At 43.2% G+C, this 18939-nt stretch overlaps 1 protein-coding gene across 3 annotated transcripts; it reads right to left on the bottom strand.

The window, feature by feature from the left end:
• Positions 1 to 9908: 9908 nt before the first annotated feature.
• On the bottom strand, positions 9909 to 18338 carry LOC100655003 (cytochrome P450 1B1). Of its 3 annotated transcripts, none has more exons than XM_064277187.1 (3): positions 17906 to 18338; positions 16446 to 17583; positions 9909 to 13769 (listed from the first exon to the last, which is right to left on the bottom strand). In XM_064277187.1, the coding sequence occupies exons 2-3, from the start codon at positions 17516 to 17518 to the stop codon at positions 13181 to 13183; spliced, it is 1662 nt and encodes a 553-aa protein (XP_064133257.1). In that variant the 5' UTR covers positions 17519 to 17583; positions 17906 to 18338; the 3' UTR covers positions 9909 to 13180. The 3 variants fall into 3 exon arrangements, with proteins under 3 accessions (XP_064133257.1, XP_064133258.1, XP_064133256.1); XM_064277188.1 differs by having other exon boundaries at positions 16446 to 17489; positions 17906 to 18336; XM_064277186.1 differs by lacking the exon at positions 17906 to 18338 and having other exon boundaries at positions 16446 to 17894.
• Between the last annotated feature and the right edge of the window lie 601 nt (positions 18339 to 18939).

Below are 18939 nucleotides of genomic sequence, written 5' to 3'. Positions count from 1 at the left end.
AGATTTGAAACGATGGAAACAGGATCAGCAAGATTGAAGACAAACACTTGGATACAACTCTGTTTGAGGAAAAATCAGAAAAAAAAAATGAAGATACCCTGAGAATTATGTGGGGTACAATCAAAAGCAAAAATCTGTGAGTGATAGGAGTTCCAGAACAGGGAGAGAAAACAGAAAACACAGAGAGGATCACTGAAGACTTGCTGACAGAAAATTTCCCTAATATCATGAAAGATGAAAAGCTGACCATCCAAGAAGCTCAACAAACCCCACATACAATAGGCCCCAAAAGAAAATCACCAGGCATATCATAATCAGACAGAGGAAAAAACCCTGAGAGCAGCTCAAGAAAAACAAAAAGTCACATATAGAGGAGAAACAATAAGACTAAGCTCTGATCATTTGGCAGCAAAAATGCAGGCAAAATGCAATGGGATGACATATATAAACCTTTGAAAGAAAAAAATTGCCAAGCAGTTTAAACTCTCATTTAAATATGATGGCAAAATTAGGACATTTCCAGATAAACAGAAATTAAGGAAATATGTAAAAACCAAACCAAACTTACAAGAATTATTAAAGGGATTTCTTTGGTTGGAGAACAAACAGCATCAGACCACAGCCTGAATCTAGGATGCAAAATTGTACCACCCAGATACCAACCTAGGAAATGAATTCTCAAGGACTATCCCAAACCAAAACAATTGCAACAGGAAACCAGAGAAAAGTAAAAGTCAACAACATCAGAACAGTAAAAAGGGGAATTAACAGTGTAGGTATAGAACTTTCTAATGGAGAGGAAGGCAAGGTGATACCAAGTCATAATAAAAAAATAGACTGGTTCAAACCTAGGAAGATAAGGATAAATTTCAAGGCAACCACAAAAAAGTTAACAAAGCTATTCATCAAAATAAAGAAAAAAAAACTCTCAATAAAAACAAAAGTAACAAAAAAGAAATCCACAAACAAAAGGAATTTAGCACAGGAGAGTAAGAGGAACAAGGAAAATGTCAACACCACAAAAAAAAAGCACTACAAAACAACAGCAATAAACTCACACCTATCAATAATAACACCGATGCAAGTGGCCTAAATGCACCCATAAAGAGACAAACAGTGACAGAATAGATTAAAAAAAAAAAAAAAGCAGGATTCATCAATATGCTGTCTACACGAGACACACCTTAGGAAGAAGGACATAAACTTATTAAAAATTAAAGGATGGAAAAAATACATCAAGCAAATAACTACCAAAAAAGAGCAGGGGTGGCAATACTAACCTCAGACAAAACAGACTTAAAAACAAAATCTACTACAAAAGACAAAGAAGGGCACTATATAATGATTAAAGGGATGATCCATCACAAAGACTTAACCATAATAAACATCTATGCACCCAATGACTGGGCTCCAAGATATACAAGATGAACTCTAACAGCACTAAAAAGAGAAATTGACAGTTCCACAATAATAGCAGAAGACTTCAACACACCACTCTCAGTAAAGGACAGAACATCTAGAAAGAAACTCAGTAAGAATACAGAAGAGCTAAAGGGCACAATCAGCCAACTTGACCTCATAGACATATATAGGCCACTCCACAGAACAGCTGCAAAGTACACATTCTTTTCCAATGCACATGGAACATTCTCCAGAATAGACCACATCTTAGGCCACAGAGAAACTCTCAACAAAATCCAAAACACTGAGATAATATAAAGTATCTTTTCTGATCACAACACCATCAAAATAGAAATTAACGACAGGAAACAAGCAACCAACCCGCTGCCATCGAGTCACTTCTGACTCATAGAGACCCTACAGGACAAGCAACGAAAAAAATCAATTACATGGAAACTGAATAACACCCTGCTTAAAAACCACTGAGTAATAGAAGAAATTAGGGATAGAATCAAAAAGTTCCTAGAATCAAAGAAGAATGAAAACATATCCTACCAAAACCTCTGGGACATGGCAAAGGCAGTCTTCAGAGGTCAATTTATAGCAATAGATGCACACATCGAAAAAGAAGAAAGGGATAAAATTAAAATATTAGCTACACAACTTGAACAAATAGAAAGAGAACATGAAAGAAGCCCACAGTGACCAGAAGAAAGGAAATAATAAAGACCAGAGCAGAGATAAATGAAATAGAGAACAGAAAAACAATAGAAAGAATCAAAAAAATCAAAAGTTGGTTCTTTGAAAGGATCAACAAACCACTGGCCAAACAGACAAAATTAAAACAGGAGAGGATGCAAATAACCCAAATAAGAAATGAAATGGTGGAATTACACCAAACAGAACTGAAATAAAAAGGATCAAAACAGAATACTCTGAAAAAACTATACTCCAACAAATTAGAAAACCTAGTGGAAATGGACAAATTTCTAGAAAAACATTATCTACCCAAACTAACACAAAATGATGTTAAAATATGAACAGACCACAAAAGAGAAGACATTGAAAAGGTAATTAAAAAAAAAAAAAAAAACTCCTGACAAAAAAAAAAATGCCCTGGCCCAGGTGGCTTCACTGGAGAATTCTACCAAATATTCAGAGAACAGCTTACGCCAGTACTACTCAAACTGTTTCAACATAGAACAGGAAGTGATACTTTTGAATTCATTCTATGAAGCCAGCATAACCCTGATACCAAAACCAGGCAAAGATACCACACACACACAAAAAATTATAAACCAATATCTCTCATGAATATAGATGTAAAAATTCTCAATAAAATTCTAGCCAATAGAATTCAGCATCATATCAAAAAAAAAATACACCATGACCAAGTAGGAGTCATACCAGGTATGCAAGGATGGTTCAACATTAGAAAATCAATCAACGTAATTGCATAAATAAAAGAAAAGAAACACATGATCATCTCAATCGATGAAGAAAAGGCATTCAACAAAGTCCAACATCCATTCCTCATAAAAGCTTTCAATAAAATAGGTATAGAAGGGAAATTTCTCAACAAAACCAACGGCCAACATCATTCTTAACCAAGAAAACCCAAAACCAAACCCAGAGCTATCGAGTCGATTCCGACTCATAATGACCCTATAGGACTGAGTAGAACTGCCCCATAGAGTTTCCAAGGAGCTCCTGGCGGATTTGAACTGCCAACCCTTTGGTTAGCAGCCGTAGCACTTAACCACTACGCCACCAGGGTTTCCTCTTAACCAAGAGAGGCTGAAAACATTCCCCCTGAGAATAGGAACAAGAGTAGGATGACCTTTATCACCACTCCTATTTAACATTGGGTTGGAAGTCCTAGCTAGAGCAATAAGGCAAGAAAAAGAAATAAAGGGCATCTAAATTGTTAATGAAGAAGTTAAACTGTCCCTATTTGTGGATGATATGACACTATTCATAGCAAACCCAAAAGACTCCATTAGAAAACTGCTGAAACTAACAGAAAGATTTAGCAGAGTAGCACGAAACAGGATAAACATACAAAAAAAGTTTCATTCCTACACATCAACAAAGAGAACAATGAAAAGGAAATCACAAAAACAATACCATTTATAACAGCCCCTAAAAAATAAAATACTTAGGAATAAATCTAACCAGGGATGTAAAGGACCTATACAAAGGAAACTACAAAACACTACTGCAAGATACCAAAAGAGATCCATCTAAATGGAAAAACATACCATGCTTATGGATATGAAAACTCAACATTATGAAAATGACAATTCTACCCAAAGCAATTTACAAATACAACACTATCCCGATCCAAATAGCAAGAACATTCTTTAAAGAGATGGAAAAACTAATCAGTAACTTTATATAGAAAGGGAAGAAGCCCCGGATAAGTAAAGAATCATTGAAGAAGAAGAATAAAGTAGGACTTGCACTACCTGACCTCAGAACCTACTATACAGCTATGATAGTCAAAACAGCCTGGTACTGGTGTAATGACAGATACATTGACTAATGGAACAGAATTGAGAACTCAGATGTAAATCCATACAGCTGTGGTCACTTGATCTTTGACAAGGGCCCAAAGTCCGTCAAATGGGGAAAAGACAGTCTTTTTAACAAACGGTGTTGGCAAAACTGGATGCCCCTCTGCAAAAAAATGAAACAGGACCCATACCTCACACCATATACAAAAGCTAATTCAAAATGGATCAAAGACCTAAATATAAAGCCCAAAACTATGAAGTTCATGGAAAAAAAAATAGGATCAACGCTAGAGGCCCTAATACAAGGCATTAACAGGATACAAACCACAAACAACACAAACTCCAGAAGATAAGCTAGATAACTGAGATCTTCTAAAAATTAAACACTTACGCTCATTGAAATACTTCACCAAAAGTGTAAAAAGAGAACCTACAGACTAGGAAAAAAAAATTGGCTATTACAAATCAGACAAAGGTCTAATCTCTAAAATCTTCAAGAAAATCCAACACCTCCAAAACAAAAAAGACAAATAAAATGGGCAAAGGAAACGAACAGACACTTCATCAAAGAAGACATTAAAGCGGCCAATAGACACATGAGGAAATGCTCGCGATCACTAGCCATTAAAGAAATGCAAATCAAAACCAAAATGAGATACCATCTCGCCCTGGCATTACTGGCACAAATCAAAAAAACAGGAAATAACAAATGTTGGAGAGGCTGCGGGGAGATTGAGACTCTCACGCACTGCTGGTGGGAATGCAAAATGATACAACCATTTTGGAAAATGGTATGGCACTTCCTTAGAAAGCTAGAAATAGAAATACCATATGATCCAGCAATCCCACTCCTAGGAATATATCCTAGAGAAATAAGAGCCATCACATGAATAGACATACGCACACCCATTTTCCCTGCAGCACTGTCCACAGTAGCAAAAAGATGGAAACAGCTTAGATGCCCAGCAACAGATGAATGGATAAACAAACTACGGTACACACACACAACAGAGTATTAATGAACAATAAAAGAACAATGATGAATCTGTGAAGCATCTCATGCATGACATGGATGAATCTGAAGGGTATTATATTGTGGGAAATAAGTCAATCACAAAAGGACAAATATTGTATGAGACCACTATTGTAAAAACTCAGGAAAAGGTTTACACACAAAAAGAAACAATCTTTGATGGTTACGAGGGAGAGGAGGAGTGGGGATGGAAAAACACTAAATAGTAGATAAGTGGTAACTTTGGTGAAGGTTAAGACAGTACACAATATTCGGGAAGACAGCACAACTTGTCCAAGGCAAGATACAACCAAACTCCTTGAGGGACCAAATTGCTGGACTGAGGGCTGTGGGGACCATAAGGTCGGGGAACACCTAGCTCAAGTGGCATAAAATGTTCTACATTTTACTTTGGTGAGTAGCGTCTGGGGTCTTAAAAGCCTGTGAGCGGCCATCTAAGATACTCCATTGGTCTCACCCCTTTGAGAGGAAGGGAGAATGAAGAAAACTAAAGAGACAAGGGAAAGATAAGTCCAAAGGTCTAATGGACCACAACTACCACAGCCTCCACCAGACCGAGTCCAGTACAACTAGATGGTGCCCAACTACCACCACTGACTGCTTTGACAGGGAGCACAACAGAGGGTCCCGGGCAGAGCTGGAGAAAAATGTAGTACAAAATTCTAACTCACAAAAACAGACCCGATTTACTGGTCTGACAGACTGGAGAAACCCCGAGAGCATGGCTCCCAGACACCCTTTTAGTTCAGTAATGAAGTCACCCTTCAGCCAAAGATTAGGCCCATAAAACAAAACGGGACTAAAGGGGCACAACAGCCTAAGGGCAAGGACGAGAAGGCAGGAGGGGACAGGAAAGCTGGTAATAGAGAACTCGAGTTTGAGAAGGGAGGTATTGACAAGTCATGGGGTTGTTAACCAATGTCATAAAACAATATGTGTACTAACAGTTCAGTGAGAAACTAGTTTGTTCTGTAAACCTTCGTCTAAAGTACAATAAAATAAATAATAAAAACATACTTGCAATGAAAAAAAAAAAAAACCCCATTCCCATCCAGTGGAATCTAACTCAAACTCAAAGCGGCCCTAAAGGACAGGGTAGGAGCTCCATAAGATCTCCAAGGCTTTATGGAAGCAGACTGCCACATCGCTCTCCCATGGAGCAGCTGGCGGTTTGAACCGCAGCTGATCTTTTTGGTTAGCAGCTGAGCGCTTTAGCCACTGCACCTCCAGGGCTCTTTTCTTCTGCAGTAGGTTCCTGGAAATCATGTTGGAAAACAGTGTGAAAAATCAATCGTACTCTCCCACTGCTTTGTCCAGCCTGTGTTTTCTCACTTTTCCCCCCATGTCCACACTAAGTGCTGGGAAAGCAGTACACTAAGTGCTGGGAAAGCAGTACGCCAACTGGATTGACTGTGGAAACTGCAGAAACAGAGCCTTAAAGTGACGCTTGCTGGGAAGGACTGTAAGAGAACAGAGGTGCCCCTTAGCCTTATGAAGGCAGCAGCTGTGAAATGTGAGGAGAGTAGCAGGAGGCGAAGGAGGGGGCCAGCCCAGAGTCTGCATTTCATGAGCACATACCAAATCCAAGGGAACACTAACAGCTTTCACTAAAATGTGGGGATGGAACTGTGTGGTGCTCTCAAAACTGGACGTAACCTGACTCCTGGCGTTCCCAGACCTAGACAGTAACAAGAGCTGTGTGGTAAAGCAGTAACTGCCTTGCTTTATTGCCTTACCAAGGAAAGGAAAGCGTTACCGCCCACGCAGTGCAACACCAAGTGACACGCGATCCTGAAAACTGTAACAGGAGGCTGCTCTTCTCCGCAACCCCACTGAGATCAGGGTAGAAATCCTTTTCAGTCAGGTATAATAGACGTTTGATACAAAGGCCAGCGTTAGAGTCTACAAAATGTCTGGGGAGAAGACCCATTAAGTGCTTCAAAGAATCCATTTAGAGTCCTTTGGTGCATGTAAAACTAAAGAACCAACAGGCCACTTGAAACTGTATTTTTTAAGGCATTGTTGTAACTCCAAGAGCCTGCTCTCTGGTTGTTGTCGTTGTTAAGTGCTGTCAAGTTGGTTTTGACTCATAGCCACCCTATGTACAAAAGACCGAAACACTGCCTAGTCCTGCATCATCCTCACAATTGTTATGCTTGAGCCAATTGTTGCAGTGTCTGTCAGTTTGTCGTACTGTGGGTGGGGCTTGTGTGTTGCTGTGATGCTGAAAGGTATGCCACCGGTATTCAAATAGCAGCAAGGTCACCCATGGCGTACAGGTTTCCGCTGAGCTTCCAGACTAACACAGACTAGGAAGAATGATCTGGCAGTCTACTTCTGAAAAGAATTGGCCCGTGAAAACTTTATGAATACCAGCAGGTTGCAACAATGGTTCTCAGGAATTGTTTCAGTGCTCCTAGGCTCTGCAGGGGGCAGCGTTGGAGTCTTCCTGGCACTTTCCAAAGTCAGTCACTCCCTTACTCTGAGCGTGGAATGTACACTGGACGAAGAAGATAAATTGCTTGTGAAACTCCAGGGATCATAGGAATTAAAAAATAGACTGGCTAGATTATATATGCAGACACAAAAGCTTTAGTAGGAAGACAATAGGCTTGGAAGTCAGTTTATCTCCAGGAAAAATCAGGACACTGCCACTTTTAAGTGTATAATTTCAGCACATTACATTACTGCTTCCCTCATGTGCAATAAAAGAGCTTAGTACGGTGACACAAAATTAATGAGTGTTCAACATATTTTAGTTCTATTTCTTCCCCTCATACCTGGCACATCTTGTTAGCTACCATAGTGTCAGTCCCAACTCATGGCAACCCTGTGTACAATAGAACAAAATGCTGCCTGGTCCCGTGCCATCCCCATGATTGGTTGCAGAGCAAACCGTTGTGACCCACAGGGTTTCCATTGGCTGAATATCCCAAGTAGATTACCAGGCCTTTCTTCATAGTCTGGGACCTCCACTAAAACCAGCTCAGCATCATAGCAATATGCAAGCCTCCACTGAGGGACAGGTGGTGATCTGCACGAGGTGCACTGGCCATCTTACCAAGTGTCAACGAAGATGGCAGCATTCTTCCTACAAAGCCTACATGTAAGTGAATAAAGAAACTACAAACATAAGCTATCGTTTACCTATAGCTTGTCCATGCTGATTTAAACTATTTTCCTCCAATTTTTCAGGTTAAAATGAATTGCTTCTGAATATCTTTTTTTTTTTTTTCCCTTCTTTCCCACCCTCCCAGAATTATAACAGGCCAAAATTGTGACATTCACTGAGCCAAAATGAGATGAGGGGAAAAAAAAAAAAAGCCAAACCTGTTGCCATCAAGTCAATTCCAACTCATAGCGACCTTATAGGACAGAGTAGAACTGTCCCATAGAGTTCCCAAGGAGCGGCTGGTGGATTCGAACTGCCGACTTTTTGGTTAGCAGCCATGGCACTTAACTAGTACACCACCAGAGTTCCTGAGAGAAATACAGCAGCCAAAATTTCTACAGCACTTGTGTCGAATTGACTGATTTTAAGGTTGTAGAAACAAACTAACGGAGTTTGCAACAACCCACCTTATGTCCAAAGCGGCATGCGTTTCCCACTGTCCAGTCCAATGGTATACTCTATAGGACTGATTCGGTAGAGTCCAACTCTGCTTGCCATTTTTGCAATAATCTGACCCCAATTACAAGCTTTTAAAAGGATTTTTTTTCCCATGAAAATATTTACTTGTCCTGAACTTTTATGACCTTTTCCAAGATCCTATCAGAGCACATCTGGAAACAAGTAAGCGTTCTCTTCGACCAATTCAGGGTCATACCTTTTGGGTGCTAAAGTGGTGTTCACGAGCCAAAGCATCAATGGCGTTGTGCGCAATTTTTGCTTCATGATTCCTTTTCCTGTTTTCACAGCAACAGGAGCTATGGGCTGGAAAAAACATAAACATCCTTGGCCCAGCACAGCCCTGCCATCTGTGAGGGTGGGGTGTGAGGGCCTAGAGAGTCACAATCCGGGCCTGTGAAGTTGTCTCTCTTGGACCAGGTCAAAAGGTCAGCAGAAAATATCTCCATATCATATATTACAGAATACTCTCACCCATCTGTTCTACCGGACATTTTTCCATTTATTAATTCACGCTAAAAAAATGAACAAATGGATTAGGATGCTGCTGAGGGGAAAAAAAGTGTCCCGCATTTTCAGAGGGAGCAGAAAGGTGAAGTCTTAAAATGTCAATCTTTCAGAATTGCAAATTAATTCCCATTTTGCTAGGTTGCTTATTATTGAAATTGAAACCCTGGGATTGTTCTCATAAATTCAAAAACACAGAGATCAGGAATTTGGTAGGCAACTGGATGATGAAGGCCTGTTGGGGGAAAAAAAAAAGCAAAAGCAAGCACCTAACACCTAAAATGGCCAAACGAAATGTTTCAAATGCAGCATGTGAATTCAAGCATTTGTAAACAGTAGTTGAAGTGAACGTTAGGCTGTATTCGCTACAACATAAAGTAAAACTTCATAACAAGATTATGAAAGTGATTTTTATTATTTTGGTTAATGGTGCCCCATTATAGGTAATTACAATATAGAATTTTCTAAGATAGAATATCTAATAGTAAAAGCCACGTATTAACGCTGTGTCCCCAAAATCCATTTCAGTTACAACTGTGTACCGTGCACCGCGGCTGCTATGTGCGTAAAGTACAAAATTAAGAAAAGGGTAAATAAAAAGTGATCCTTCAGTTATAGTAATGAGCTACTAAAGTGTACCTTTTTATTCACACAGTTGTGTCATAGCTAAAATCATACAAATCCATCTATCTGCTATGCAACTGCTTGATCTAATATAGATCTAAGGTGGAAATATTAAGGCTGTAGTAACATTTCACAGGTAAACGCTAAGTTCTGGAACATGAGAGCTTTTAGATAACCCACAAAACAAACCTGAGGCATCTTTTGTTTTAGAAAAAAAGCAATTTTCTTACAAAGTCAAAGCTTTAATGTCTTTCATCAGGCATTTCATAAACAAATGCACTTTAACTACGGCAATAACCTGGAGCAGATGTTCTGACTTTCGTGGTGGTGAGCAACTACGTTCCATCTCTGGCAGAAGTAAAATGAGGCGTTCTGATGAAGCCAGTGATTCGATTACTATAGCCCCCAAACTCAGGTTTGTTCGTTTGTTTGTTTGTTTTTTGGTTTTCTTCCTTTAATTAGGCTATACACAGATTAAATAAACCAGGTAACCTCCTAACAAGTCCTTTACTTTCTTCTACATAAGCAAAAAAAGCTTTCCCGTCACCACAAACACCAGGTGATGACTAAGCCCACGTGCATAGAAGCAGGTTATGACATACCTGGGCCTGGCTGACTTAATGAACTATCCAGATTGGTACGTGATTACTGTTGCGGCCACACATCTCTAAATCAGAGTCAATAGGCTAGGGCGGCCCCAATTCACTGTCTCATCCTGTTGGAATATATATAACATTTTGGCATAACCAATGACCAAAAAATGAAAAAATACTGGGTTAGCGTGATTTCTATAGTTCACCTAAATACCTTTTAAAAATACTGACATCCTTTTTCATATTCAAGAGATAAACAGCTATAAAAGTTTTAATAATAAAAAATTATATGATTCTTATTAATAAAAAACTCCAAATTACAAAATAGATCTTCTATGTTATTGTTGTTTTGTACCATCGAGTCGATTCCAACTCACGGTGACCCTGTGTGTTACAGAGTAGAACTGCTCCATAGGGTTTTCTTGGCTGTAAGCTTTATGGACACAGATCGCCAAGACTTTTCTTCCTCCGTGCTGTTGGGTGGGTTCAAAGGGCCAATGTTTTGATTACTGGCTGAGTGTAAACCATCTGTGCCACCCAGGGACCCATGCTGTCATTAAGAACAATTTTTTTTTAAGTCTATTTGTGATTTAACACTGGCACACTAAACATCTTTTTCTTAATGTTTATACTTTAAATTTTGTGCTTCAAATTAATTAACTTGCAATGAATGAGGAAATGTTTAATTATCTTCCCTCCTTTTCATTCTCTCTTTTCTATTTTCACCTCCCCGCTCCCCCACACACATACAATACACCCTTTGTATTTTGACTAAAAGATTCTAAAACACTTAATAAAAACGTAACAAGCGATAAGCTTTTAGGACATTGTAGACCTTTCTTTTGAAGTTCACAAGCAATGAATACTAAAACTTCAAAGTTCACTTTGCATTCTTCCATCACTTTTTTAAAAAGTTTTTGGTTATTTACATAAGCTGAATAGACACATTTCGTTCACACTTTATGTTTTCACAGCCACCAAAGTGACTGCTCACTAGGTTGGCCGTTCTAAATATCACAACTGGATCTGGCAGCTACGCTGTAACACAAACAAAAGAGCCTCCCCGGACTACCTTCCGACTTCCCAAAAAACAGACATTAATTATGATTTTTTAAAAATCAGTTTAAAAGAGAAAAGAAACAAAATGGACCTTTCTTTGTTTGGCTTCTAAAAAAAAAAAAAAAATTCTGGCTTCTAGGTCAGTTATGACAGCATTTCTTCCTTCTTGTTACCTAATAAAGAGAACACCCAGACAGCTCCTTGGGGTCTCCACTAGGATCAGGCAGAAACAGATCCAATTTCTCGGCCTTCCACAGCTAATGACCAGCTTTCCACCAACTTCAACACTCAATAATCAGATGGCTTTAAAATTCAGTTAAAATATAAACATGCTAGGAGTTTGGAATTTTAACATATGAATTAGATCAATTTGTGGTATTTCAAAAAGAGATGCTATATTATGATGCTATATTATAATAGATGCTACATTAAAACTGGGGTTTTGGGGTTATACTAAAACAATACTGTGAAATGATAAGGAACACATCTTACAGACCCCACTTTGAGGTTTACCTGTTCTCATCCAAGTTTTGGTTGAGAAGAGAGACTTTTCTTCAGTTGGGTTTCCGTGATGTAAAAAAAAGTAAATCATAATGATTATTATATATATATACATATTTGACTTAATCAAGCTCATTTAACATATTTGAGCCCAAATTTGTTGAATATGTTGTACTTTTTGATTTACATGAAAGACATACATGATTCAACCTTTTCCTAATATTAACATATTGTTCATGAATACTTATGCAATATATATGCATATTGAAAATTATTTGGCGAAATGTTTTTTATTTATACCTATGAGACTAATTGAAATCAGTGTATTACAATCACATAATTTAAAGCTTTGCTAGGCAGACAAATTATTTTTCTCATATTTGGAATACTATCACTTTGGCAACCAAGAGAGAGATGGCTTCAGCTTGAAATTTTACAGTTCACAACCTACACTTTAAAATTCACGATAAATGACTGAAACCCACTAAACCAAAAAACCCACTGCTGTCGAGCTGATTCTGACTCATAGCGACCCTACAGAGACAGAGTAGAACTGCCCAATAGAGTTTCCGAGGAGCATCTGGCGGATTTGAACTACCGACCTCTTGGTTAGCAGCGATAGCACTTAACCACTACGCCACCAGGGTTTCCTGAAACCCACTATCGTCTCTGTATCAGCCATGAATTTCTTTTTGAGCAACTTTATGACTTGTCCTAAAAAGTACAGAAGCCCACCAGTAGGCAAAAAGATAACTCCATCCATGAATACTACAGCCTATCATAGCTATTTTATTGAAAAAGTGAGAAAGGAAATCTCTGATCTTTACCATTTTCCTTATCGCGCCCTCAGTCACACATCTTACACTGAAGTGACTTGCCTTTGCATATTCAACAATATGTTCTGATACCTTGCGTAATGCAGTTTTCTATGGTGCAGATTTCGGTTCACGGAAGATACATCTTGGATCCCACTCAAGAAGGTTTGGTTAATAAAATACCTCTTCATTAGGGTTTGTGCGTGTGTGTGTGACTCTAAAGAATTCTCTCTCAAAAAAATATAGCACAGATATATATATACTTATAGAAGCATTCCTTGAGTCCTTTAATTCTTTGACTCAAAAAATCTTCCGGGAGCTCCTGCACAGCCCAGTGCTCAGGAAGAATCACCCCAGGCAGGTGTGGAGCACACCCCATCTACAGTCTGCGGGTTTATGCACGCGTTACAGGCTAAAAGCACAGAGAAGCTAAGACAAATTGCATTTTACTCCCATACCCCCAGACCTGCGAACTTCTAAGATTTTAGCTGGCCTCTGGCTTCTCACTGGCAATCTTCCTGGGCTTGTAACTTTTGGACAGCATGATCAAGGAGCTCCATAGACTCCCTGAGAGTGACGTTGATTTTAAATGACTTGGGTTTAATGGTCAGGCCATAAGTGAAATCCATTTTCCAGGGCTCGTCAGGGTTGGCCCTGAAATTGCATTGGTGAGCCAAGATGGAGAAGAAGAGAAATAGCTGCATCTTGGAGAGTTCTTCCCCGATGCACCGCCGTTTGCCCACTGAAAAAATCATCACGCTGCTGGCCAGGTTCTTGTTGATGAAGCCATCCTTGTCCAAGAATCTGGCTGGATTGAAGTCCTCAGGGTTAGCCCACTTCCCTGGATCATGATTCACTGACCACTGGTTAACAAAAACCACCGTGTCCTTGGGGATATGGTAGCCCAGGACAGAGGCATCGGTGGTGGTGGCGTGAGGAATGGTGACCGGCACGAAGCTGGAGAAGCGCATGGCTTCATAAAGAAAGGCCATGATGTAGGGCAGGTTGGGCTGGTCGTCCATACAGGGTAGACGATCTCTACCCACAACTTGATCCAGTTCTGCCTGTACTCGAGCCTGGACTTCAGGATACCTGTTTGGTTTTAATAGAGGGAGTAAACAAGTGAGAAAAATTAATTCTTCTTTCATATTTCACTTTTCTTTATCTGAGCCAGTGAATGAACAAACATTTCCAGCAGACAGACAGTTCTCACCTTTATACAAAGATAATTGTTATCTTGATAGATAATGGCTGCATATTTTCTAAATTTAAAAGCAAATTCCCAAAAGGAAAGCAACAATGGTTGCAGAACGTGAAGAATGTAATCAATGTCACTAAATTTTATACGCAGAAATTGTTGAACTGGCAAATGTTTTGCTGTAAGTACCAGAATTTTTTTTTTTTTAAACAAATTTCCAGTGTTGGTGAGATCATGGTACAAACTGCAATACTTATTCATGGTTGCCAACAGAAACTGCTAAAACCCTTCTGGAAAACAAAATCCCATTACAAAGCAAGAGCCATAAGGACAACCCACCCTCTCCTTTTTTGGCCCAGTAACTCATATCTGAAATTGTACTTTCGGGAAATGATTTAACACGTACAAAAATATGTAACCAAACAATAGCTAATTTTTTTAATGCAATCTGGATCAATGACCAACATTAAAGCTTAATAAGTGATTATAACTATATATTACTATGGCAAACATTATCAAAAATTACTAAAATACATGTTAAATCATGGGGAATGGTCCACTACATTAAATGAAAGTATCAGAAAAATTTTTAAAAAGTACCTAATTATTGAAACTCTGAAAAAAAAATTGAAGCATGTCTGTGGTTGAGTTAAGGGCAGTTTTTAAAAATTGCTTCTTTAACGTCACATGGCAGGGTCTGCAAACGTTTTTCATAAAGGGCCAGACAACAAGTATTTTAGGCTTTGTGGGCCCCTCTGTAGCAACTACCTAACTCTGCCTTGTCCTATAGCCTGAAAACAGCCATAGACAACACAAAAACAAACAGGCAAGGCTATATTTCACTACAACACATACAAAGTGGTGTAATTTGCTGACCTCTGTTATAAGATCAGAAACCCTGGTGGTGTAGTGGTTAAGTGCTACGGCTGCTAACCAAGAGGTCAGCAGTTCGAATCCACCAGGTGCTCCTTGGAAACTATTGGGCAGTTATACTCTGTCTTATACCGTCACTAGGAGTTGGAATCGACTCAACGGCAGTGGGAGTGGGTCATAAGGTCTTTCCCTAAAAAGAAGAGAGAATTTTTCTCAGCTCTACTGAACTGAAAGCGGCATCTAAATTGTTTTCTTTTTGCTGCCCAATAGTAGTACATGTTTTCCGACTTCTCTCCCCTCTTCCCTTCCGTACATTTTTCTATGACCTTAATACTAAAAAGCGATTTTAAGTACACAAAAAATTTTAATTTGTGAAAGTAACTACACGGTATCTAAAGAAACAAATGCTGTGAAAAGAAACGTCTCTGCCTTCCAAATGCTTCCAGGACAACAGCTTTAGGGGTCCCCACCGCTCCCTTAAGTAGCCCTGGTGGCGCAACGGTTAACGCTGGGCTGCTCCCCGAAAAATCAGTGGTGAACCCATAAGCCTGGAGATCTGATTCCCTAAAGATTACAGCCTAGGAAAACCTATGGGGCGTTCTACTCTGTCATAAAGGGTCGTTATGAGTCGGAATCCATTTTACAGCATACAACAAGCGCTTCCTTGTGGGTGGAGAAAGGGCCCTCAAGCCGCAATCAAGATTGGCCTGGAGTGCGGCGTCTCGCCCCTTGAGTAGAATTGCTAGATAAAACATTGGACACTTGATAAAACTTGAATTTCAGATAAACGACTCATCTTTCAGTGTAAGTACATTCCAAGCAAAATTTATTTGCTAAATCTGGCATCCCTATTCCAGGGTCCTGTTTAATTCGTGTGTGCACAGAGCGTGGCAGAGGTCGACCTCCTTCATCAAGGTAGGCACTGGGGCCCTGTTAGCCAAGCTCAGAGCAGAGACAGTAAGGTCTGCAGGCTCCTTCTGGCTCTCCTATTTGCCTTTCTAGACACCGCTCTGCACTGGGTGAAAGTACTTCTCAGATTCTACTCCGACATGGCTCCTACTCCAAGTGCTGCGGTTTTATAAACCCAGCGCGGCCCGCTGGTTTCTGGCCGCCACCCTAAAGCTTCCGTGCCCGCTAACCGTCAGCGGGGCCAGGCTGCGAGCCTCCGAGCGGTGCCTTTCCTCGGAAACGAAAGCCCTACCCGGCGGCGCGCTCCTTGAGATTTGCCTGGCGCAGTGCGGATGACTCGCTGAGCTGGTTATGCTACTGTGTTTATTTAACATATTCACTGCATTACACTTTCTTTCTGAACCGTTCCAATTTCGCTTTTCCTGCGTCAGGGAGGGAGAGTGCAGAGCGGATCTGCCGCCACTTTGTAAATCGTATTTTTCTAAAGGGGTTTCTCGCAAATCTGTCCCCATTCGGAAGCAGCGGTGGTGGGGAATAAAGACAAAATTTGAGATGAGGGGAGGTCCAGACGCTCCTGGGTGGGGTGTGTGCGCGCGCGCATGTCTCGGTCCCCCACTGTGCGCTCCCTGCCTTCACTTCTGGGGTGCGATTTAAGTTTTGAGGGGTGAAGACCTAGTGCGAAACACTGAACCCTGCGCTCTGGTTGCGACCATAGCTTGTTCGGGTCTCATTCGCCCATAAACAGAGGAGAAAAGGCAGGCTTGACCCAAGCCTACTGGGGGCTGTACCTGGTGAAGAGGACCAGCAGCCATTGCAGCGCGGTGGAGAGCGTGTCCTGGCTGGCGCCGAAGATGTCGGTGACAGTGGACGGCACATACTCCAGGTCCAGCCGCACGCCGCCGTTGCCCGAGCCGTTGGTCTCCTCCTTTCCTGCCAAGAGGATAAAAGCGTCCATCATATCGCGGGGCGCGGCCCCTGGCCGAAGGCTTTCCCGGTGCCTCACGAACTTATCGAGGACGAAGTTGCTGAAGTCGCGGTTGAGCTGCTGGAATTGGCGGAAGGCGGTGCGCACTGGGTTGGGGAAGCGCTGCAGCCAGGGTAGCACGTCCACCAAGCTGCCCGCACCGACTGTGCGCCCGAAATCCTCGTTGTGGCTGAGCAGCCCGCGGAACTCGGCGTCGTCGTGGCTGTAGCGGCAGCCGAAGCACACGGCGCTCATGACGTTGGCCACGGCCACCACGGTCAGCGGCCTCGGGTCGACGAAGGTGCCGCCCGCGCTGCCGCGAACCAGCAGCGCCACCAGCTCGCGCGCCTCGCCCAGCACGTGGCCCTCGAGGACGCGGCGGCTGCGCGGCTGGCGCGTGGAGAAGGCGCGCACCGTGCTGTTGGCCGCGCGCCGCCGCGCCTTCCAGTTCTCCGAGTACCTGCCAAAGGCCAGGCTGCGGCCGTCCGACACCACGCGGAAGGAGGCGAAGGGCGGCCGGTCGGCGAAGGCCGCTCCCTGCTGCACCAGGGCCTGGTGGATGGCGCGCTCCCCGTTCAGTACCACCACAGGGCAGTTGCCAAGTCGGATCTGGAAGACGTCGCCGTAGCGCTGGGCCAGGCGCGCGAACGAAAGGTGAGGCGCCGGGCCCACAGCCGCGGCGTTTCCGATCAGCGGCCACGGGAAGGGCCCTGGCGGCGCGGACGCGGCCTGCCGCCGCCGCTGCTTCAACAGCCACTGGCCCACGTGCACGGCGACCAGCACGGAGAGGAATAGCAAGAGCGTGGTCTGCTGTGTGGACAGCGGGCTAGCCGGCCGGGGATCGTCTGGACTGAGGCTGGTGGCCATGCTAGGGACAGAAGGGCGAAGGTATGACATTCGGGTTTGCAGAGAAAGGTGTGTGCGTCCCAGAGTCCTAGCCCAGCCTCTGGTCTACCGTCAGCCTTTGGGTGGAGAGGAGGTCGTGCAAAGGTCAGGTCAAGGCAGGATCTCTGGGAAAGTGGCTGAAGCCGTCCCTTCGCATCCCCAACCCACTCTCCAAAGGAGAAGGGAAGGGGGCGTGTTCTGACTGTGACTCAGTCCCCCCTCCCGTAGCCGCGTAACGGTTTTTGCAATTCGGGGACAGACAACACCGGGCATCGAGGCGGTGGCTCTCGGTTCCCTCTAAAGTGCCTATCTTCACGGCCCCTGCGCCCCGCCCCACCCCGGACCTGCGATGACTCATCAGAGGAGAACGCGGGAAGGTGCATCTGCGGAACGACTCACCTGCGGGAAGGCGAGGTTTCCAGCGGCGCGGGACAGCCGGCTCAGAGAAGGGGTTGGGGCCTTTACAGAGGACAGGAAGTCAGCCCGAACGTCTCTCGGAACTCGGAGGCGCCCTAGACACCTGCTGCCCACTTTAGATGCTTTAAGCACCCACTCCGGGGTCCCTTGGCGTCGTCAGAAAAAGGTTCCTCCTTTGCCAATCCCCGCTGAACTTGGAGCCCCAGGGTTTTCTCACTGCATTGGGATTGGGACTGAGAGGTCGATGCGTGGAGTCAATTCCGAGCCCACAGCCCCCGAGCGACTCTAGCAGCTAGCGTCGCAAAGATGTGGCCCGTATGCACACAGTCACTCCAGAGTCCCAACGCGCCATCCCACTTCTCTGAGTTTTAAGGACTGGGCAAGGGGAGGAGGAAGCTGGACCTGGCAGGGGCGGAGCTTGCGGGGGGTGGGGCGGGGGCGCCAGGACCTTCCCAGCCGCACCGATCGGCGCTCGGTCTGTGCGCACCGGTGGTCACGCGACGGGGCCGCGCGGCGTTCTCTCCGAGGGGCTTTGAGCAGAAAGTGGCGGCTTCACCAGAAGCGTTGGTGTGAATTTTTCGTTTGCCCAAAAGCCGCTCTTAATCCCGGTCATCCCCCAGTCGAGGCCTCAGGGAGCAGAAACTGCTCGTTCAGATGCGCTTACCGTGGGAGCGCGCCCCACAGCCCGAAAGTTTAGTTGGCTCGACCTCCCTTCCCTTGCAATGACTGGAGCTTTGTTCTCAGAGAGAGAATCGCTCTGAATCCTTGGGTGCTCCATCCCGAGAAAGGAAACCTGTTCGTTTGGAAATGAGGAAAGCTTGTCTGAGGTGGCCGGTTGCCACGTTATTCCTTCCACCACCACCACCACCCCCCCCCCCTTTTAATGTTCTCCCAAGCAAATGGGCCCCTCGGTTGAGGCCCTTTGGCGCCTAACGTTCTTGGACCGCGTGCGGCAAGATGCCCTAAAAGACTGCACTCCGCCCCAGTGCTGCTTGCCCCGAGGTTTCCCGCGGAGA

This window comes from Loxodonta africana, chromosome 26 (genome assembly GCF_030014295.1).
Source record: "Loxodonta africana isolate mLoxAfr1 chromosome 26, mLoxAfr1.hap2, whole genome shotgun sequence".
Classification (NCBI taxonomy): domain Eukaryota; kingdom Metazoa; phylum Chordata; class Mammalia; order Proboscidea; family Elephantidae; genus Loxodonta; species Loxodonta africana.
This window is presented reverse-complemented; position numbering and strand designations above follow the sequence as displayed.

Bases quoted from the DNA above. Each gene is read 5' to 3' on its own strand.
- LOC100655003 (XM_064277187.1), bottom strand. From the start codon at position 17,518: ATGTCATACCTTCGCCCTTCTGTCCCTAGCATGGCCACCAGCCTCAGT. The intron at 13,770-16,445 runs GTACAGCCCCCA...AAAACCAAACAG, and splicing joins CTGCTGGTCCTCTTCACCAG to GTATCCTGAAGTCCAGGCTC.